The following is a 19940-nucleotide window of genomic DNA, read 5'->3' as shown; positions in this document are numbered from 1 at the left end:
TACAGGGTGCCTCACAAGATCCAGTTAATGAGTTGGACTAAACCCAACAAGCCATTATGCAGACCGCTGAAAAAGGCAAACCACATCAGAGGACTTGTGTGTCTGCATGTTCTGGGTTGAGCTAATGAGTCTTTTGCTTTGGATCTTGACGTACAACAGGTTGTGTGCTTGTGTGTGTGTGTGTGTGTGTGTGTGTGTGTTGTTTCTACTCATTTGTGTGTTTATTCCCAATGAATACCCAGGATTTTTTTCTGTGTCCATTTTGTAAGTGAACCGGCATGATATGACTCCCATGAAACTGGATTTACCCACTTTGGTGTCAGCATGAAAAAGAGCTTTTCCCTGTGCGAAGTCATATTATTGAGTGTTTTTCTTCATTTTTCTCCAGTTTGTTTAATCCTAATTCCCTGTGAACCCCAGTTCCCCCCACTGGACAAGCAAAAAAAACAAAACAAAAAAAATCAAGTCCTGACAATGGAGGAAGTATGGCATGTGAAAAAATAAACCAACCTTAGATTTTACCAGGAGATGGGATGCTAAAGTATTATGTGAAATGGTAACTTGCACTTTTAGTCACTATTAACCCTGGGACAAACTAGTTCCACCTGTCACAGGTGACGATGACTCTATTACAGACGTTAAGAGATCTCTTTTATCCAAGTCCCCACCACCACCAGCCTGCTAATGCATCCTTGCTTGTCGTCTCTGTGGGACATTTTAGAAGTTAAAACGATTCAGTCAAGGGAGACACACTCATCTGTTCAGGTACTGGTGTAGAAACTTTGGAGGCCTTTAAGTAATTAGATACAGAATAACACTGAATTTGTAATCGCTGAAGGTGCCCTCTTTAAAGGTTTTGCTTTTTTTCAAGTGGTGATATTGCTATTTATAGAAAAATTCCATGACATTATACATTATGTCAGCAGGAAATTAAAAATGTGTTTGCTCCTATACAATAAAAGTTCTGGGCGCACTTCTAAACCAGAGGAAAGACATCCATGGTGATCATAGTTCGATGTGAAAGAGAACTGCTCTTTTTCATGCCTTAACATGACCCAAGTGGGTAGGGTGGTATATGTGTTTGTTGAAATAAATATGGATAGATTCATTTCTGGAGGACTCTTTTGATAGATATTTTTCTCCTGTCTGGATGGTATTATCTCTCAATCCTGAGGTGGTTGAAATATCCCTAAAAGTCCATCAGTGCACCTTTTTTTCTGGCATGTAGAGGAAGGACTGTTTAGCTATGCAGATTGCATCTGGGGGACAGTTGCCCCATTAATTTATCTCCATCACCACCAGAGATCCAGCAGGGCTTTAATGTGTATAAAACTCAGATGCAATAATGGCGCGTTACACAAAGTAAGCACAACCCTAACAGCAGTCAAGGGCACATTTTGTATTTATTCTTTGTCTTGCAGAATCAGCCTGAACTTCAGGGACTAATCAGGTTAACCTACATAAAGTACAAAAGTACGCAGTACCGATGCCTTCTTACCAATTCCAATTACAGTGTTCCTTAAACTAATTCTCACATTTACTATGTCCTAGCTGGGCAGCGAGGGAAAAGAGAGAAGCACATTTCTGCAATACAGAAGTTCCTTTTTGGGAGAAGAAAAAAAAACCCTCTTTGGCCAAGCTGGTCTCAAATGACAAATTAAATATGTTGTGGAACGAGTGATAAGATATTGCTTCATTTTCAGGGTTCATGCATGCGTTGAGAGCACTATTTTGAAAGTACTTTGTACCCCATTTTACATTCTAATAACTATAGAAATTTAAGATAGCTGGAAAACGCTTTGTCAGTCTTCAGTAAAATAGCAGAAAAAAGTATACGCTCTAAAAAACCCAATGTACAAAAAAAAAGTGTCTTCCTCAAGAATCAATGTGTTTTTCCTTTCCCTATGCTAAACCCCTCCACCAAGTTTGGTCAATATTGGCCAGTCGGTTTTTATTTTGCTACCTTACCTACCGTACCTTATAAAAGACAGCAGAACAAATGTTGGTGAAACATGAACGCACCACCGTGACATGCAAGCATTTATTTTATGTTTATTACGAACATGATGTGCCACCAGCTAATATTTTGGCAGTGTATTGTAAGTTTAGTGTGACTCCAGCGCAGCTCACTAAGGCGCAGGCCACATTCTCTCCGCGTTGACCCAATGCGCAATTATAAATGTGTCTTTTGTTGTACTTATGTCTTGTTGATTCCCATTAGAAACCATGTGAACGTAGTAATAATATAACTACTGATGTTTTTAATTAAACCTTTTAATTAACTACTTTTTTTCCGGAGAATGTACATTTTGTGTAATCCTGATTTGAAAAGCTTGTTTCCATCCTTCGCCAACCTCGTGTACCTGTTTATCTCATCACTGTCTGAACAAACAGTCATTTCTGGTGGGTGTACTTGGGTGGAAGGAGTTTTATCTGAATTTGAACAGTGCACCATCTACTCCTAGAGACCAGCCATTGAGGAATCGACCGTAAAATGAACAGGGTGGTTAAAGACCGGGCTTACTGCCAATAGCTAGGACTGGTGCAGGATTGATAGCTTTCTGTGCAATGGAGCAGTATATTGGCAAAGCTTTTATCACTGTTTTGTCTTTTAGTATGAGTAACACACAATATATCAGTATATTTGTCTTTTTGGCTCACCGTTGGACTTGTTAAGGGATTGTTGAATGTGTGTTTGTTCTAGAAGCGTTTGTGGAATGGAGAGAAATGGAAACAGACACCACAGCAAAAAAATATGTATATATTTATATATACAGACACAGATAATCACTTTAAATTGCATCAACAAGGACACATTGAGCAGGTACAGTGCTTGTGATGCAAATGAATGAGAAAGGGCATTTTGTTTTTGGTAATTTCATGCAATTTGTCTTTTTTTGGGCTTGGTGATATTGAATCAATCAATCATTATTTGCGTAGGATTTTTCATGCAGACAAAATATATCATGCTTTTCATACAATAAATCGATACATATGCACACACACACACACACACACACACACAGAGCAATGACTTTATAATTAAATGAGGGACTAAAATAAGAACAGCGCTCATTAAAAGCAGGATCTGGGAAAACGCTAGTGCCAGGATTCATGGCGTCGAAGCTGAATTGTAGTAGAGTTTTGCCTCAACATGTATGTCTCCAACTGTTCTAACCAGCTCTTCTCTTCTGACTCTTAAGTTTTCAAATTGCATGATAATTATCAATGTGGCAACTCCTCACCAGCCAACTAAATTATTGGCTTTATTTAGATAATTGTCTCTGCTTTCAAAAATCCGTCTAATGTCTTTTGCCATATCCACGCCTGCTCCCGTTCCTCCTGCTGACAATGGGCCTCAATCTTGAAATGTTCTTGCACAAATTTGTCATCACAAGCTATAGGATTTTTTCCTAGCCCTCAATTTAGTCTTATAAACGGGAAGGCTATTGCTCCTGACATCTATTGTGCACATCCTGTAACTGGCAATCACCCAGGCTTGCAAATACTTACAGAGGTACACAATAGATGTCAGGAGCAACGAGTTACAAAGAGCTTTCCCACCTGTCTGCATGTCCTCATGAAGGTCCTATATTCCTATAGTGTGTCAGAACAGATGTATGTACAAGAACAGTTTATAAATGAGGCCCTTTTAATGTCTGAAGTATTAATCTTGCTCCAGCCGTCCTTTACAGATTGTGCTATGCTGGGCCAGGAACCCCTCTGTGCTCCTGATCAGCAAAATTGCTAAAATCATTTGGTAAACTTTTGCCATATGCCTGCACATGTGTTGCCTTCAAAGAAACAAATGTGTACCTCAAAATGTTCCCTGTTCTGCTGAGGTCATATACATGCATCCATACATATACGTACGCAATAAGTCCAACAGTACACACATTTGACTCACGATTGTCTTATTGCAGGTGCTAATTTTAACACATCTGGAAGAAGCAGTACTAGTGTGGACGTGTGTTTTGGGTCATCTGACAAATGGCACCCAAGTCTAGAACCTCAAGTTTTTGTCTCTAATGACTCCTTTGAAATATTCTTGGCTCTGTAGCAGCTGAAATCCCTTTTCTGTCTGACCTTTGGCACCAGGATTTACATTGGGGAACTGAAGAGATTAAAAAATCAACACATTAGAGACACTTGCACACCTTGCACCAGGAAATACACATTACTATTTCACAGCCCTTTCAGGGCCTGCGTATAATGATAACTCATAGCTGAAAGCACAGCTGTAACACTGGCAGCCTCCTGTGTAAATGCACCATTTATGACCTATCTGGCCTTTTAACTAGCAGGCCGTAGTAACCTGGAAGTATTCATTGCCAACAAGTGAATCAGCAGTTTTTTTTGTGTCCTTGTTTGTCATTCTCTCTCTCTCTCTCTCTCTCTCTCTCTCTAAAAGTAAACACTCCCAGCTCTGTCACGACAACTAGGTGCGGGGGGATGGCTTCAGTGCATGTGCATCACACAAAGCAGAACAATAAGTGAAGTGATGATGACTTTGCAAACAGCTGCCTCAGTTATGACTGTCAAGAGTGTGACAGGAGTTGTTTGTGGGTGTATATGCTGTATTTATTTGCATGTGTTGATGTATTTTTTTGAGGTAAATAGCAGGAGAGTGTGTCTCCTGACAAGGATGTTTAATCTTTCATGAAAATCCCATTGAGGATGCTGAAATTAGATCACCAAGAGAACATAGAATTAATCCTCAGACTATAGATTTGACAGCCTCCGGCCACTTCCATATGTTTGTGCATTTATGTCTTTGTAGTGATTTCCAGTATGTGACTATCCTCATAGTGACACACGATACACAGACATTGATTTACTGGGAATTGGCAAGTAAATCATCTGATATCATCAGATAGGTGCTTACTTATCACAAGCTGCTGCCAGTTGTTGGGTGCCTTCAAATTCTCAAGAGGTTCTGCAATATAGCATCAATCTAGACTGTTCAAAAATGGCCAAACTAAAACTTCCTGTCTTTTAAGATGCCCTTATTGTGTCTTCAGCACATCCTACGAATATGTCTCCATTCAGTATTGAAGATAGCGTCGATGTAGCAGCAGTGATGCCTTTTACCCACAAAGCAGTGTGACAGCTGTCTTGGCAAACTACAGAGAAAACATATTTCTTAGAGAAATGTAATCTGCAGGGCTTGGTTTTCCCGTATACCCTCGTATTCATTGTAGGATTTTTATGCAACCAATAATACCAGCTTCCTAGCTCACATTAGCTAAATGTGCTAACATCATAAGCTTGCAAACAGACATTTTCCTAAATGTGCATTAGCTTCAGTTCCATATTTACATGTGCATCTAAACATGTGGGGCAATAATGTTTGATCGTATTTTCTCCGCAAGAAAGTGAGTCGGTAGAATCCCTAAAGTGTTGATTCCTCCGAGCCACCAGCCCTAAAATGGAGATTAGAAAAATTTGGACAATACCAAAATAAAACAACCAACAGATTTATCTTTCCTCGCTGCTTTTCTCTTTATGCAAAGTCACACCTCAGTGCTCCTCAGTTCTGGAGAGGTCACTTGAGAGCCTGGTTTATTATTAAATTAGGGAACAATATTAAATATCAAAAGCAGAATTTATTTCTGGTAGTTTGTCAAGTAAATGCACAACAATGAAACATGACACGGCTGAATTCTTGGACGTTAAGTCCCTGTTGGTGTTCATATCTGTTTGTGCCTACAGTATATGCGTACGTGTGCATATTTTTCAGTTAATTATGTTTTTATGTACAATTAGATAATATAAAAGTACATATATCTTCCACAGATGGCAGGCCAGCCACAGAAAATATCTGGATAGAATCTCATTTGTGTCAAGCCAAAGCAGGGCTCTCTGCAACGGTTTATCTGCTCTCTCATCTGTCTTGTCTCACCATTAAATGGAGTAGAACACTCACCCGTGTTTCACCTCGTTGAGAGATGAATCAGCACGCGGCTGTCAGTCCATGACTTGTCATCCTCTTGCAAAGATCAGTGGCAGAACTTTTGTGCTTTGAGATTGTGTGCTCAAACTCTGTGCCTCTTATGAGTTATACATCTCCTTTTCGGGTGATCAAGTAGCCTGTGATCATAGCAGAAGAAAGCTGAAGACACTTGTTGAAACTTCACTTGTTCCAAACCCTGGTACACTCCATTTCATGAGGACCTGAGTCTAAGAATAATAAAGTCTGCATGCATCTCAGACCTCCAGCGGTGAATAAAAAAAATTCTGTAGTATTGGAAGGTCCAATCTTTAAAACTGAACACAATCCTCTCAATCTGAAAAGCCCAAACTGGCTCGAGGGCGTGTATCATGGCAGATGTCTCATTTAAAGGCAGGCTTTGCATTAGATTGAAGTCCTTGAAATTCTCTCCAGGTTCCATCAAGCTTCCTCAAGAACACATACAACATAGACCTCCACCACAAATGTCGCGTGATCGCTAACATGTTTGTTTGCAGCATGTCTAAAAAGTAACAGATTTTATTGAGATTTAGTGGAAAGATGGGTAATACAATAAATAGCAAGTGACGCTCAAGTCCATCGGCAGGTTTATTAGCCGTATTTTTGTGCCTCCGTGCTGGTGACAGCCGTTAAAAAGTGGCATTATGGTTCCATGTTGTCTGTTCGCAGGAATACCTGGGATTACCTGGGGAATTTCCTCGAATTTGGTGTAATTGTCCACATTTTGGTGGTCAAAGTTCAAGGTCACTTTCTCCCAACGTGTTCATGATGTTTCTTTAAATCAGGCATATTTGTTCCATGGCAGTTTAATGTCTGTTAATTAGCATCCTCCTCTCAGTTTGTTTAAGTGTTTTCATGTTCTGTCATGTTGGGACTAAAAGCAATCATACACTGACACCAACGATTAAACTCACATTCTCCCCCCTGCCCAGCTTGCTGACTGTTGTGAAGCAATGTTTAATCAAGCCCTTGTAATTACAAAATCAACCATGACTTATTTCCTTTTTTAGAAATCCAGTCAAGTGAAGTTGTTTGCGATTCCTCCAGTTGTCATGCTTTGCTGGTTTTAAAGCCCAAACATTCTAGTTGCATCCGCCGGCACTCTGTCAACTGGGTTCAGTAAAATGCAACACTCTTCTTAGAAAAGGTCTGATCGTACAGGCATGAAGGAAGCTAAAATCATCCAACAAATCTCTCAACAAGTGTACATACAGTAACAGTTTGCAGTTGCACATTTTATGAAAATGCTGCAAGGTTTCACCAGTCTCAAGCAAAACAGAGATGTAAATTGTTATAAAATGAGAGCATTTCGATACTTTCTCAGCCAGTGGAAATGATCGTTTTATCTCAGACTGTAAAAATTAGGGGGAAAGAGGAAATGTCACAAAAGCTACTGTGATGGAGAAAGTGTGAGGTAGCAAGAGAAACAAAGGAAGGCACAAGAGGAAGGCGATGAACACAGTTAATACATCCATCCATCCATTTCCATGGATGGATAAGAGTCGGAGGGGGGCTGGAGCCTATCCCAGCAGCCTTCAGGCGTGAGGCGGGGTTCACCCTGGACAGGTCACCAGTCCATCACAGGGCCAACACATAGAGACAGACAACCATTCACACTCACAGACACACCTACGGTCAATTTAGAGTATCAATCAGCCTCGTCCCCTCTTGATGTCTTTGGACTGTGGGAGGAAGCTGGAGTACCAGAGAGAACCCACACAGGAACAGGGAGAACATGGAGACTCCACACAGAAAGATCCTGTGCTGGAGCCAGGGCTCGGACCCAGAACCTTCTTGCTGTGAGGCAACAGTGCCAACCACTGCACCACCGTGCTGCCTACAGTTAAAACAAAGCTGTTAAATTACAGGGACAAGATAAACGATCTCTGTCTTTCCTGATTGCTGTCTAAGGACAAGAGGCACAGTACACACACACACACACACATACAGAGTAACAAAGCTCTCAGTATCTGCAGGTGGGTTTCTGTGCTGTTAGATTCAAGATGTTCCCTCAACAATCTTCTTTTGTTTCCAATAAAGCAGATGTGCTGTCTATGTGGGTTGTAATAAAGGCACACACACACACACAGTCATCATTTATCACAGTAATGCTGTTACAATACACAAACCGCCAACACTGAGCTTTGGAACACCACTAAACACACCTGCTCACAGGTCTAACACTGTTTCCAAGCATCATTTGTTAAGTGATGCTTGGAAACTCTAGAGAATTATACAACCAGCAAAGTACTGTTTTACATTTAGACAAGGACAATTTTATTTGTGTCTGTATTTAAATGTGTGAAAATTTTAAAGTTTTTGATAGAACTGTTTGTTTGTTTAAGAAATTACCCTTCTGAATACCTTTACAGTAACTTAAATATTAGTATAAAATTGGTGCAACGTGAATATAAAAAGGGTCTATTTTCTTTCCGGGCAAAAAAAATAGCAATAAATAAACACTTTCAGTTGCACATATAAGTAATCTTTGATTTATTTATTTATTTATTGCTCTAAAATCATTATCAGGCTCAAAACCTCTTCCTGGTCATGCCCTAATTTAGACATTTGAAAATTAAATGTCATTTGCTATTGAGGAAAGGCATCTCTGCTGTCTTCACACGTTTGCTGAAGAGTATTCTTTTGTGTGTGTTAAATGATTGCCAATTTTCAATAAAGGGCTAACAAAAACGGCTTCAGGGTTAGTTCATATAATAGCAAAACTTTGTAATCAGCAGGAAGCCATTAATCCTTTTTTTGTTTTGTTTCCAAAAACACTTGATAAGCTGCTGTTAATTTCCTTATATTTGATGCAGGCTTTGCTAGCTAATACCGACTAACTAGCTTTTTAAGGTCATCTCAATTTCATGTTGCGCAGATGATATGAAAGGGAAAAAACACAATTGATTTATAATAGGCTTGTAAATGTCTTTGCCTTGACTTCTAGCTTTTGCTAGACGCGGCTCTTTTTCGTGTCAGAGTAATACACCTGCATTCCTGAAAGTCCCGAGGAGGACAGAGACAGCAAAGGGGAGGTGTTACAGCCTCCTGTGCTGCAGCTGAATAATTCAAGGTACATCTTCACCTCAGGGAAGCATTCATGAGCCAGTGCTGCTGATTTGAAGCTTTGTATACGGTGCATGTTCATCCAGCGCCGAGAATCAGAGCTCTGGGTATTTTTGAGGGATTCTTTTTTTTTTTTTTATGATATACATAAACACTCGGGGACAAATGTCATGCTGAACCCTGTGATGAAAGTACTGTATTATTGTTCTATAATGTACGCCCATTGTGTCAAGGCAAAGCAGCCATCACGAGTCGTAGAGATGACCACAGGGAATCTTCCAGACAATCATCTGACGCTGCAGACAAGCACGGGGGACATAAATCTGTCTGCTCTAACACTTAAATGTCCCTTCGCCCCCACAGTTCCAGAATCTGCCGGTGACATGGATCACATGATGAATAAAGAGAAAAACTAGGGCATGTTTAGTCTTGTATTACCAGAGCTGTATTTCTTTCCCAATAACAGGAGACGATCTGGTAGAACCCAAGTTCCTTTTTAAATCGAATGATACTGAGCGGTGACATGACGACGACACGTTTGTATGTATTTTGTACAGTTGTGCTTCAGATGCAGATCTTGCTCCTTTCATCTAACGTGTTGGTATGCTGTTCCAAGAGGCTGTACACTTCGTTAACACCATAGCAACACAGTAGTCTCACTAAAATCATTAAAGTGCAGTCACATACCACATGTGCTTCATTTGCATGTGTTCCATTCATGCATACCAATCAACACATAGTGAGGAGGGAACAAGGAGGAATAATAATAATAGAATATGATGGAGAAAAAAGGCAAAAAATAGGAGCGTTCGAGAATTTCACTTGTCATGTTGTGGTATTTATCATGTAGGCAGCAGCTGTCTCTGCTCCCAGATCAGACTCTTATCCTTGTCAGCTATAATTCTGTTTCACTTTAGTGAAACTGTGCTTGAGTAGAACAGTTTCATACTCATTTTGCAACGTGAACCCGTAAAAATACACGAAATGACAGTGAAAAAAAAATCACGGCAACTTAGTAACACTGCATCACAGGGCGGTACGCGACATGATGATCAGCACTCACGCGGTTAAGTTTGAATTGTGGTTTAAATGAATTGGTATCATTGTTAGCTGACATCAGGTCCTTGAAATGACATTCACAGTTGGAAGGTTTTTATCACGTGTCCCTCGATACAGCCTTCCCCCCCTTCCTGTAGCAGCTGTCGTCGCTAGACCCGGGATCGCGAGTGTGGACCATTAAAAAAAAAGATCTTTATTTTCAGCATTACTTCCATGTTGCTGTCATGTAAGTTAACTCATCGCATGCCACCAAATTGTACAATGAGGTGTTGAGAAGTCGAGGTTAATTCCTTGTATTTTCTGCGGCATCACCTTGTTGTTTCTAACATTTGATGACCCTGTAACCATCCAGCATCTAATTTTGCCCAGAATTATTAGAGTTTGTTAGCTCGGGGCAAAAATCTAAAATCGGTAGTGCTTTCAGTAGTGCAGCTTTGTACGTATCTGACATTCATAATCATGCAGACGTTATTAGCTGGTAAAGGTTGCTAATAAACTTCTATTGCACAAGTCCATAGTGAAGCTATTGCATTGATTTTTTTAATGTTTATAATTATTGATCTCCATAACTTATAATACTCCTCTCTTTCTCGGCTGGTCTTTGTTGTTTGCTCCCCTTGTTGCCCTTTTTTTTGTTTCTGGCTGTCTCTTCATTACTGTGCATTGATTAGCAGGCTTAATTTGGACAAGACTCCGAGGCTGTCTCAGACTCCTGGACTCCATAGATCAATAGCAGAAGTGAGGTCACGTCAAGCGATCCTGAAAAACGGAGCTCAGCTGTTGTCGTGTGTGAGACGTTTGTGTTGGTGGTTTCTCTCCCAGCTCCACAACCCTGCTGTTGTTACGTGACTCCCTCATGTAACTGGGCCTGTGATATGATTTCACAGTGGCTGGTTTTTAGGTGAAACATCTAAGACTTTCTGATTGTCCATGTCTCTGTACAAGCCTCTTCAAATATTTTAGCTTCGGGTTACCTATGACAAAATCTGCTGCTTATTTTTTTCTCTTCCATATTGAGGCTTTGTCTTTTTATGGCTACAGAGTTTGTCATTTTGATCTTCGGAAACTCATCCATCTCCACAATGTGTACTCAGGCCATATGTGCATGGGGTTTGAATTGGCCTCTTTTTGCCACTATGCACTGCTCATTCTAAGCAGCAGTGTGGCAAAAGCAAATTCTCAATCTTAATTTCACCCAATCTGGTGTTTGCCTGGTAAATGGAATACATCTGCTGCAGTACTGCAGGAATGTGCACCTGAATATTTAAATATTTCATGGCAATTCGTAATCTCAAAAATGGGATGTTTTTCCGTTGTCTTTTTAAAACACAGATTCATGCACAGCTGCGGTGTGGAGTGGGGGTCGTAGCTTAAAATCCAATCAATTTCAATCCATCCGTCCATTTTCTACTACTTATCCTGATTAAGGGTCATGGGGGGGCTGGAGCCTATCCCAGCAGATTTTGGGCGAGAGGCGGGATTCACCCTGGACAGGTCACCAGTTCATCACTGGGCCAACACAGACAGACAGACAACCATTCACACTCACAGCCACACCTACAGTGAATTTAGAGTATCAATCAGCCTCGTCCCCTCTTGATGTCTTTGGACTGTGGGAGGAAGCTGGAGTACCAGAGAGAACCCACACAGGAACAGGGAGAACATGGAGACTCCACACAGAAAGATCCTGTGCCCAAGTTGGGGCTCGAACCTGGAACCTTCTTGCTGTGAGGTGACAGTGCTCACCACTGCACCACCGTGCCGCCCTCCAATCAACTTGATTTATGTAAAAATCTTTTTATTTAGTTGGCTTATCCACCATTGAATTTGTTAGTTTAAGGTTCACACAGATTCCTTATAGATCTGTGCTGCAGTGCACCTCAACAACTTGTGCTTATTTGTTATATTGCTATAAACAACACAATTTACGAGAGGGAATCTGGGGATGGATGGTTACCTTTCATTTCCTTTTTTCTCAGTGAATATCAAAAAATCAAACTTGATTCACTTCATTCAGTACGTCATAAGTAAAGAAAACACTGCCGACTTCCAGTGAAGTGTTGTGGGAACTGGAAATGACGGTTATCCTGTAGTCTAATAGGACTAAAATCATGTTAACTCTGCAGAGGGTGCTGCAGAAATCAAATCTTTTGAACAGGTGAAAACTTCTTTTCAACTCTTTGTGGGCTAAAAGTTCGGTCTGACTGTGTGAAACAGAAATAAAACTAATCTTGGCACTTTTAAAGTCTTGTTGCAATGGTGTCCGATTTCAGTCCCAATAAAGAGTCAAATGCTCGTCTAGTCTGAGATGCCTGCAGGCCACTGCAGTACCTTTTAAACCTCTATTAAAGCTGCAATGATGGAGATCTGCAGTCCCCTCAGCAGCACCATGAAGCATATATTCACTCATTATCATTGCTTTTACAGCCTGTAAACTGCTGCAACCTGCCTTGCACTGAACCGCCTGCAGACAGAGTTAGCCTCTGGCTGATGAACTGGCTGCTGGAGGCGGGAGCGGTGAAAGTGCTAGTGACTGCTTTCCTCAAGAGTTGAGGGGGACCACAAAGAAAAGAAAATGAAAACAATTGCTTACGTTGCTTCGTGTCAGTTGGGTGTAAAGGTAATTGATCTGTTGTTTTCACAGCACGTTCTGTTTCGCATTAAAAACAAATAATGCAGCTTGAAAGAGTAGGAGTTGTACACATCTGTCCTGTTAACTACTGACATCTACTTTAACATCACAGCAGGAATATCTTTATTCTCTGCAGCAGGCTGATGTGTTACACCACTTGAGGTCAGCAAAGGGAAAGTTTTCAGGGTGTCTTAAGTGATTCTTTAAAGTTCTGTTAGACGTGTTGTTTTCACATGGATTGTTTTGCTTTTATGGCATTTGACAGAATGAAATGAGGATGCTAGATCAGCAGTGGGCTTCACATACTCCTACCGAAGAGCTGCTGAAGTTGTAGTGTGCAGTCAGAAACATGATTTTTTTCCTTTTTTGAATAAAGTAAGTGAATTGTGGTAAAAACAGACCAGCAGACCAGCACCACTGTACCTCTAAGGGCTGTAATATAACATGGTATAATGCTGTATTTGGTGTAAGGTCAAAAATTTGTGCTGGTGTGGTTATTGATAGTTGGAAGTCACCAAATCAGCAGAGTTTCCCTCACAGATGGTCTGATCTTAATAAACCAGACTAATGAGCCAGATGCTTCTGTGCTGCGCCGCCGCAGGTCTGGTGAGGTTGTACTGACAAAATATTTGAGCATTTTCATTGGAGGCACATAGAGGAGTTATGGCTGCACATTTATTTAGATTTAATACCTCTTTATGGCACGCGGGATCGTACACTCTGATGTTTAATGCAGGCATTAGACGTTTCAAGGACATGTTTAATATTATAACAATATATTACAGAAATATGAACACATTAAAACAAGTGCAGGAACAAGATTTCTTCAAAGGTTGATGCTGTAAAAGTCTTGGCTGGTATTTCTCTGGCCATCTTTTGTGAGCTGCACTCATGACTGTTGCTATATTTAGCATCATGGATTCATGATGGACGCAGTGAAAACCATCTGTGATCAATTACACTGTGGAGTAAAATTAAACATCCTGAGCATTTTGTGTGCGAGAGTATTAGCCAGCAGCCTCTCAGCTTGTCTCTCTGTGTCTGTCGGATCTCCATCTGCCCGCCTGTGTGTTCACTTATAATCTGCTTCCACATCACTCTGCATCACAAGTGGCAACCCAGATATTAAGACGACAGCATCAAACAACACCGTTATTGGATGCATTCATCATTCAAGCTTCAATACACCATCTAATATTACTGCAAAATTGCCTCCTTAATTAGACTTTAATGATAACCAGTCGAAATGACACTTATTCCTTTAATTGTTTGTGACCACACTGATGATGTCATTTCATGAGGATAAACATCCCTCTACTGCTCGGAAAGTTAGGCCTTTAAAAGTGTTGAAGGAGGCATCCATTTTCTTTCTCTTGTTTTCTCCATAGGGTGTGGTGCCCAGTAGAGGGCAGCATTGATCCTAGAGTTTACTAATGGCAACATTTCTCTTTTCTTTTCTTTTCTTCTCTTCTCTTCTCTTCTCTTCTCTTCTCTTCTCTTCTCTTCTCTTCTCTTCTCTTCTCTTCTCGTCTCAGGACCAAAGTGTTTCGGGGAAAGAAGGTCTTGGGGGAGTACGACATCAAGGTGGAGCAGGTATAAAATTGATGTAATATGGACCCATGATGCTGCAGAGTCATCTCAAAGGTTGAGCTGAGAGAGGCCTGAGCTTTGAGCTTCTAGCTTTTAAAAGGAGAATGGTTGCAGTGGCAGTCCAAGTGACGTGTGTAATATAGACTCAGTAAAAGTTAAAAAACAACAACAACAACTCTTAGAGACTACTTCACTAGCTGTGGAATTCTTTCATACAGAAGCATAAACAAGCATTTGCCAAACTCTTAAAATGTTATATTCTCACACAAATCATGCCATTTTGATGTCATATTGGTTGAGCCGAACCATTCAGAAATACTGGGCATCGGGAGCAATATCCTCTCTTTTTTCAAAGCAGCTCCACACTTAACAGATGCTGACAGGTAAATACCTCAAGTGACACCGCTGAGATGAAAATAGGCACCAGAGGAGGCAACAGTCGGCAGCTATGAGTCACAGAAATCCTCACTAGCTTCAATAACCGCACGGTTTATGGATGAAGTATTAGAGATGTAGAGTAGATTCATTGCAAGAAAGAAAAAGTCTAACCAAATGTATTGGACTGATTTCTCCAAGCAGTTGTCTTGATAGCACTTAGTATAAAACAGGAAAATCTTAGAAAGTAGGATCTCAGAAATACGGGTTTGTTATAAGACTATAAGCTTTTTTCAGCAAGCCTCTACGGGGTGTTTTGGCTCTCATATTGAGTGCAATGCATCTCATTCATGACAAAAATCCTACAGCGTGTCAGAACTAATATGCGTGCAAGACGATTTCATGAATGAGGCCCAATGAGATTTCTTTTTCTTTACTTATTTTATTTTGGACAAGAAATTACCAGTATGACCCATATGCTTGGCAGTTGAGTGTTGACATTTGTAGAATAAAGAGCTCAGAGCATGTGAATACGTTTATAAAGTACAGTACTAAAGTATTTTATTCACTCTTACACTCACACTGCATCTGCAAAAAACTATTAGAGCTATTGGGTATCGACTGACAGCGTATTTACAGTTAATGGAAATGGAAAAGCCCAAGAAATGATGAAATGATGACGAAAGCAGCAGTAGTTATGAGTTTATAATTTCTTGTACAGTCATTTTCATGATTGAAAGTCACGTCATTCTGCTTGAATTTGAAGAGGGAGGAGCATTTATGCCCGTACACTGACATACTCACTTCATTACTGTTCATGTCAAACCTGACGTGTGATGAATGAAAATGTGTGTCGTTCCTTCCTCTCAGGCTGAGTTCTCAGAGATCAACTTGGTCTCACATTCAAACGGAACCTGTAGCGTGGACATTCAGGTCATCAGGGGCGGGGGTAAAGTGCTCAGGTCAGCACCACACTCTCTCACGCACACACACACACACACACACACACACACACACACACACACACACACACACACACACACACACACACACACACACACACTTAAAAAGCCACAATCCTAATTCTATCCTTCTTTCAAACCACACAGTTATTCATACTGTGAGTGCAATAACATGAAAATATGTAAAACAAATAAAACAAACACTAAAATATACAAAGCTAACCACAATCTACCGTATCACTTACATGTTGGACCTCAAACCTGGTCTAATTCTGAACCTTCACCAGAAATAAAACTGAGTCCATACAAAAATATTCCCACTGGTTATTTGGGGATTTTTTTTTCACTTCCAGCCTTTATTGAAGGAGACAGACAGGGTGCGGCTGGAGAATTGAGCCCAATCAACCATTTATTAGTATTTTATGTTTTGAGGGCCATTTAATTGCCTCAGCCTTCTTTATACTTTCTTCCCTACTGTGTATTGTATTTATTTTTTAACTTCTCAGCCACCGTGACACCTCGGTTTTATTTTTTATTTTCTTTTTTTGTTGACATTTGCTCCTCGCATGAAAGTCTAAAAATCACATGCACATTCTTTTTCAAGGCCCTTACTTCTTGCTTTGCTTTTAATCTCAGGGCTGTATTAGGGGCGCGCAATCCCAGAAAGCAATTAAAAAAACAACAAAACTGATAATCCCTTGACCCAAAACTTTCTCTACAGATAAATCGCAAATGCTTCCCTACTTTGGTAGTTATTTTTTTCCTGTTGTTGCATAGCAGTTTGGTCCTCAAGCACACGAAACCCAAATATTCAAGACCCAGCAGTGAGCTCCTGATCATGCATGACAGAAAGGCTTCTTTCTCGGCTGAATTACAAAGCACAAACAAGCTGAACCTCTACACTTCTACTCTTTCCAAACTGCAGCATAAAGCAGCTGTACCATCAAACAATGGTAATCCGACGACTTTTCTATGGCATCAGATGTAATTCTGTTGGAAGTGATAAACTTGTTTACTGGAAAAAGAGTTTGAGACGTAATCCACGGACAAGAACAGTGGCTCTAACATGTGAGCGTGTTGCAAAGCAGACACACCACAAACCACAGTGATATAAACACTGGCGTCCACGCTAAATACTGCCAGTGAGTAAGCAAGACTTTAATTCCCACTGCTCACCAACCCAACCAACAAGAAATGAAGACAGCATCCCGGGCTGATAACCAGCATCTCTGCTCTGTAATTATATATGAAGGGTTGATCCGCACTTGCCCACACATAAACAAACAGCCAACAATTGCCTGACATAATGAAGCATAGATTCTCTGGCAGAATGATTCACATCCGCTAGTTTGTGGAAGCATCATTGCCGTGTTTGAGCTCCTCGTAAACCTCAGAATTTATATCTTGGACTCAGTGTTGTGGAGAAAATTAAAGCGAGCAACATATTTTTTTTTCTTTGCATTCAAGGCTATTTACATTTTTTTTTAACTGTACATTTTTCTTCTTAATTGCAGGGTTCCATTGATTTAAAGTCACAGCAGTGATTTGCTAACTGCGTTGCTGAATAACTCTCATTGCAGAGATGTAATCTTGTCCAGACTCTGAGCCTGTCACTGCACCATCTTTCCTGATGGTCTAAACTATTTTTGCACTATTTTACTGCCACGGCAGTGACAGCCATATTGTCTAACCACAGAGCAGGCTGCTTCCAGTTAGCCCTCAGCTAACTTAAAATAATTTTAATCATGCTAGTCCTAGACTTTCAAAATGTTATCAGACCAAATGGTTCAAACTGTAATAATGAGTTCTTGGGATTGTGTTAGGGTCAAAATGTATTCACCTTTTTACAGCCAAAGCAATAAGAACAAGGCAAGCTAACTTTGGATGTATTGAGTTGAGCTATTTACAATAACTGTCACTGCCAGGAGATGGAGACAAATATGCAGTGTTCAACAAATGGACTCTCGCTTCGATCTTTCTCTTCCCTCTTTGGTGCATTAACTTCCACACTCCAGAACCCAAAGTCTCGCCAGGTGTATGAGTCTAATTTCTGGTCATTGGGCTATTTGAAAAGACAAAATAATCTTATTTTATATGATGTAAACTTATTTGTATGTGCAGTACACAAAGTTTACTGAAGATTTCTAGAAATAATGTTGTTGTTTTTTCTTGGAAAAAAAAAAGCCCCTTTATCTTATGAGGGTGCTTCTTGTTTTCTTAAGCTGTATTGAGATTAATTCGATTGTTTTTGAAGAGAGAAAAAAAAACAGACTTGTCAAGACTTTGTTTTTTTCCAGTGAAAATAGCCTGCCAAACATCTTGGTCTTGGTCAAATGAGGACAAGAAAGTTGAACTTCAGTGACCTATGTGTTGAAAAGCAGTAAAATATCCTGTTTTCGAGTATAATTTTTTTATTTTTTTTTCCTGTTTTACCCTGTAGTTTTTCCCTCCCATTATTAAATCTTCTCTGGGAACATGATAATTAAATAAGATGAGAAATTTTGCCGCATGGTCTTAGCTCAGGTCTACAACTTTATTGTTCCTAAAAGTATGTTACAAGCGGTTCAGTGCTCTGGGTTAGAAAACAACATACAGTGACAAATGTGAAATGAAAGCCAAATAGAATGACCTGGACGTCGTCGATTAAAGTTTAGAGTGGTGGTGATGTTGCTCAGTTTCTCTCTGTCAGTAATGAAGTGATTACAGTCACATTTGTTGTTGTGTCATCACCACCAGACTCTCTCAGTTCCTCGAGGTGTCTGATTAGTATTCTCAGTGCATGAAGAGCTGGTGGTGGTCACGCTGGGCCAGAGTTTTCTCTCTGTCTCTTTCTTTCACTCTTCTCTACATCTCTTTTACACTGTATTTTTTTTCTCTCTCACTCTCTTTTCTCAAACCTCCTCTCTCAAATACCCCATCTCAAATATTCGCACGGAGAGACAAGATGAAAAATAACAGGAGCTGTGCTCCATCACCCTTTAACGGAGCTGGGCTGCAATTAACACCGTGTTGCCTTGAACCTGCTGGTCACGAAATGCCTCTCGATAGCTCAACAGCTAAGACATTAAAGCGTTTAGAGACCCCATGCACCCATCATGCATTTCATCTGTTATTTATGGGGTTTTAATGTGGATCGTGATGATTTTTAATATCTTTGATCCTGCTGCTGTGTCCAGATGAACTCAACAACTACTTAAGTCTATGACCGAGCCTATTTAGGAAAATAATGGGCTTATTCATCCAAAATACATGTCTTTAAGTAATCTTTCCCTTCCTTCTTTCTTTCTTTTTCTTTCTTTCTTTCTTTCTTTCTTTGCTTCTTTATTTCCCCCTCTACTCTCACTCCAGATCTTTCAAGCCTGACTTTGTCCTGGTGCGCCAGCATGCCTTCAGCATGGCCCAGAATGAGGACTTTAGGAACTTGATCATTGGTCTGCAGTATGCAGGCGTCCCGTCCATCAACTCTCTGGACTCCATCTACAACCTCTGCGACAAACCTTGGGCCGTAAGCAATTTTAGCTCAAGCTGTTTACAACCCCAAGGACCTCCAAAGGGTTTTATTCTGCGGCTTCCTCATTTCTCAGACCCACTGGACAGAAGCTTGAATGAAGAAATGTAAAATACAGATTTCAGAATGATGGAGAGATGTTTTCAATACTAATTCATTTGGACTAAAGTTATCTTTTGTGTCATTCTAAGCTTACCAAGCACAGTTTATTTTTAAAAAATTGCATAAATTCTTACCATATAAATACAAAGTTTACTGCATGACATACTATAATGATTTGTATTCAGCTACCTTCAGCAGCACCTGACTTCTCTGTCCTCTCCTCTCCTCCTCCAGTTTTCCCAGCTGATCAACAATCAGAAGAGACTGGGTTCAGATAAGTTCCCTCTCATTGACCAGACATTCTACCCCAACTATAAAGACATGGTGAGCATTTTTATACATACAGTACATATACATATACTAAACATATGTTTTTTATAATAGCAAGGGAAAATAAGTCTAATAAATGTCACCGTCAAAGTAAAAAATAACTTTTCGTAAACAGATCTTTGACATGAATTCTGACCTGCGATACACATGTTCACCAAAAAAAATACATAGCTGGCAATGATGTCATTCTGTAGTAAGTGATATTTTGTTGAGTAGGTTATGACGTCAGGTAACCAAGCTTTGACAGCTGATATTATGTTGTTCTGGTGTTGTCTTGTTAACTAACCGCAACCAACTAACTTCCAAAAATCCAAATCTTGGAAGATTAAAAACTAAAAAAATATG

The 19940-nt window shown here is 40.1% G+C and overlaps 1 protein-coding gene across 1 annotated transcript in view; it reads left to right on the top strand.

The window, feature by feature from the left end:
* Positions 1 to 19940, top strand: part of syn2b (synapsin IIb) — a 72273-nt gene that overhangs the window by 24894 nt on the left and 27439 nt on the right. The window contains exons 2-5 of the mRNA XM_086199713.1: positions 14264 to 14321; positions 15564 to 15655; positions 19004 to 19160; positions 19500 to 19589. Coding sequence (XP_086055839.1) covers positions 14264 to 14321; positions 15564 to 15655; positions 19004 to 19160; positions 19500 to 19589 — 397 coding nt within the window. The remainder of the gene's footprint in view (positions 1 to 14263; positions 14322 to 15563; positions 15656 to 19003; positions 19161 to 19499; positions 19590 to 19940) is intronic.

This window comes from Aulostomus chinensis, chromosome 3, assembly GCF_037954235.1.
Source record: "Aulostomus chinensis isolate RoL2024-O1b breed Wild chromosome 3, RoL_Achi_v1.0, whole genome shotgun sequence".
In the NCBI taxonomy this organism is placed as follows: Eukaryota; Metazoa; Chordata; class Actinopteri; order Syngnathiformes; family Aulostomidae; genus Aulostomus; species Aulostomus chinensis.
This window is presented reverse-complemented; position numbering and strand designations above follow the sequence as displayed.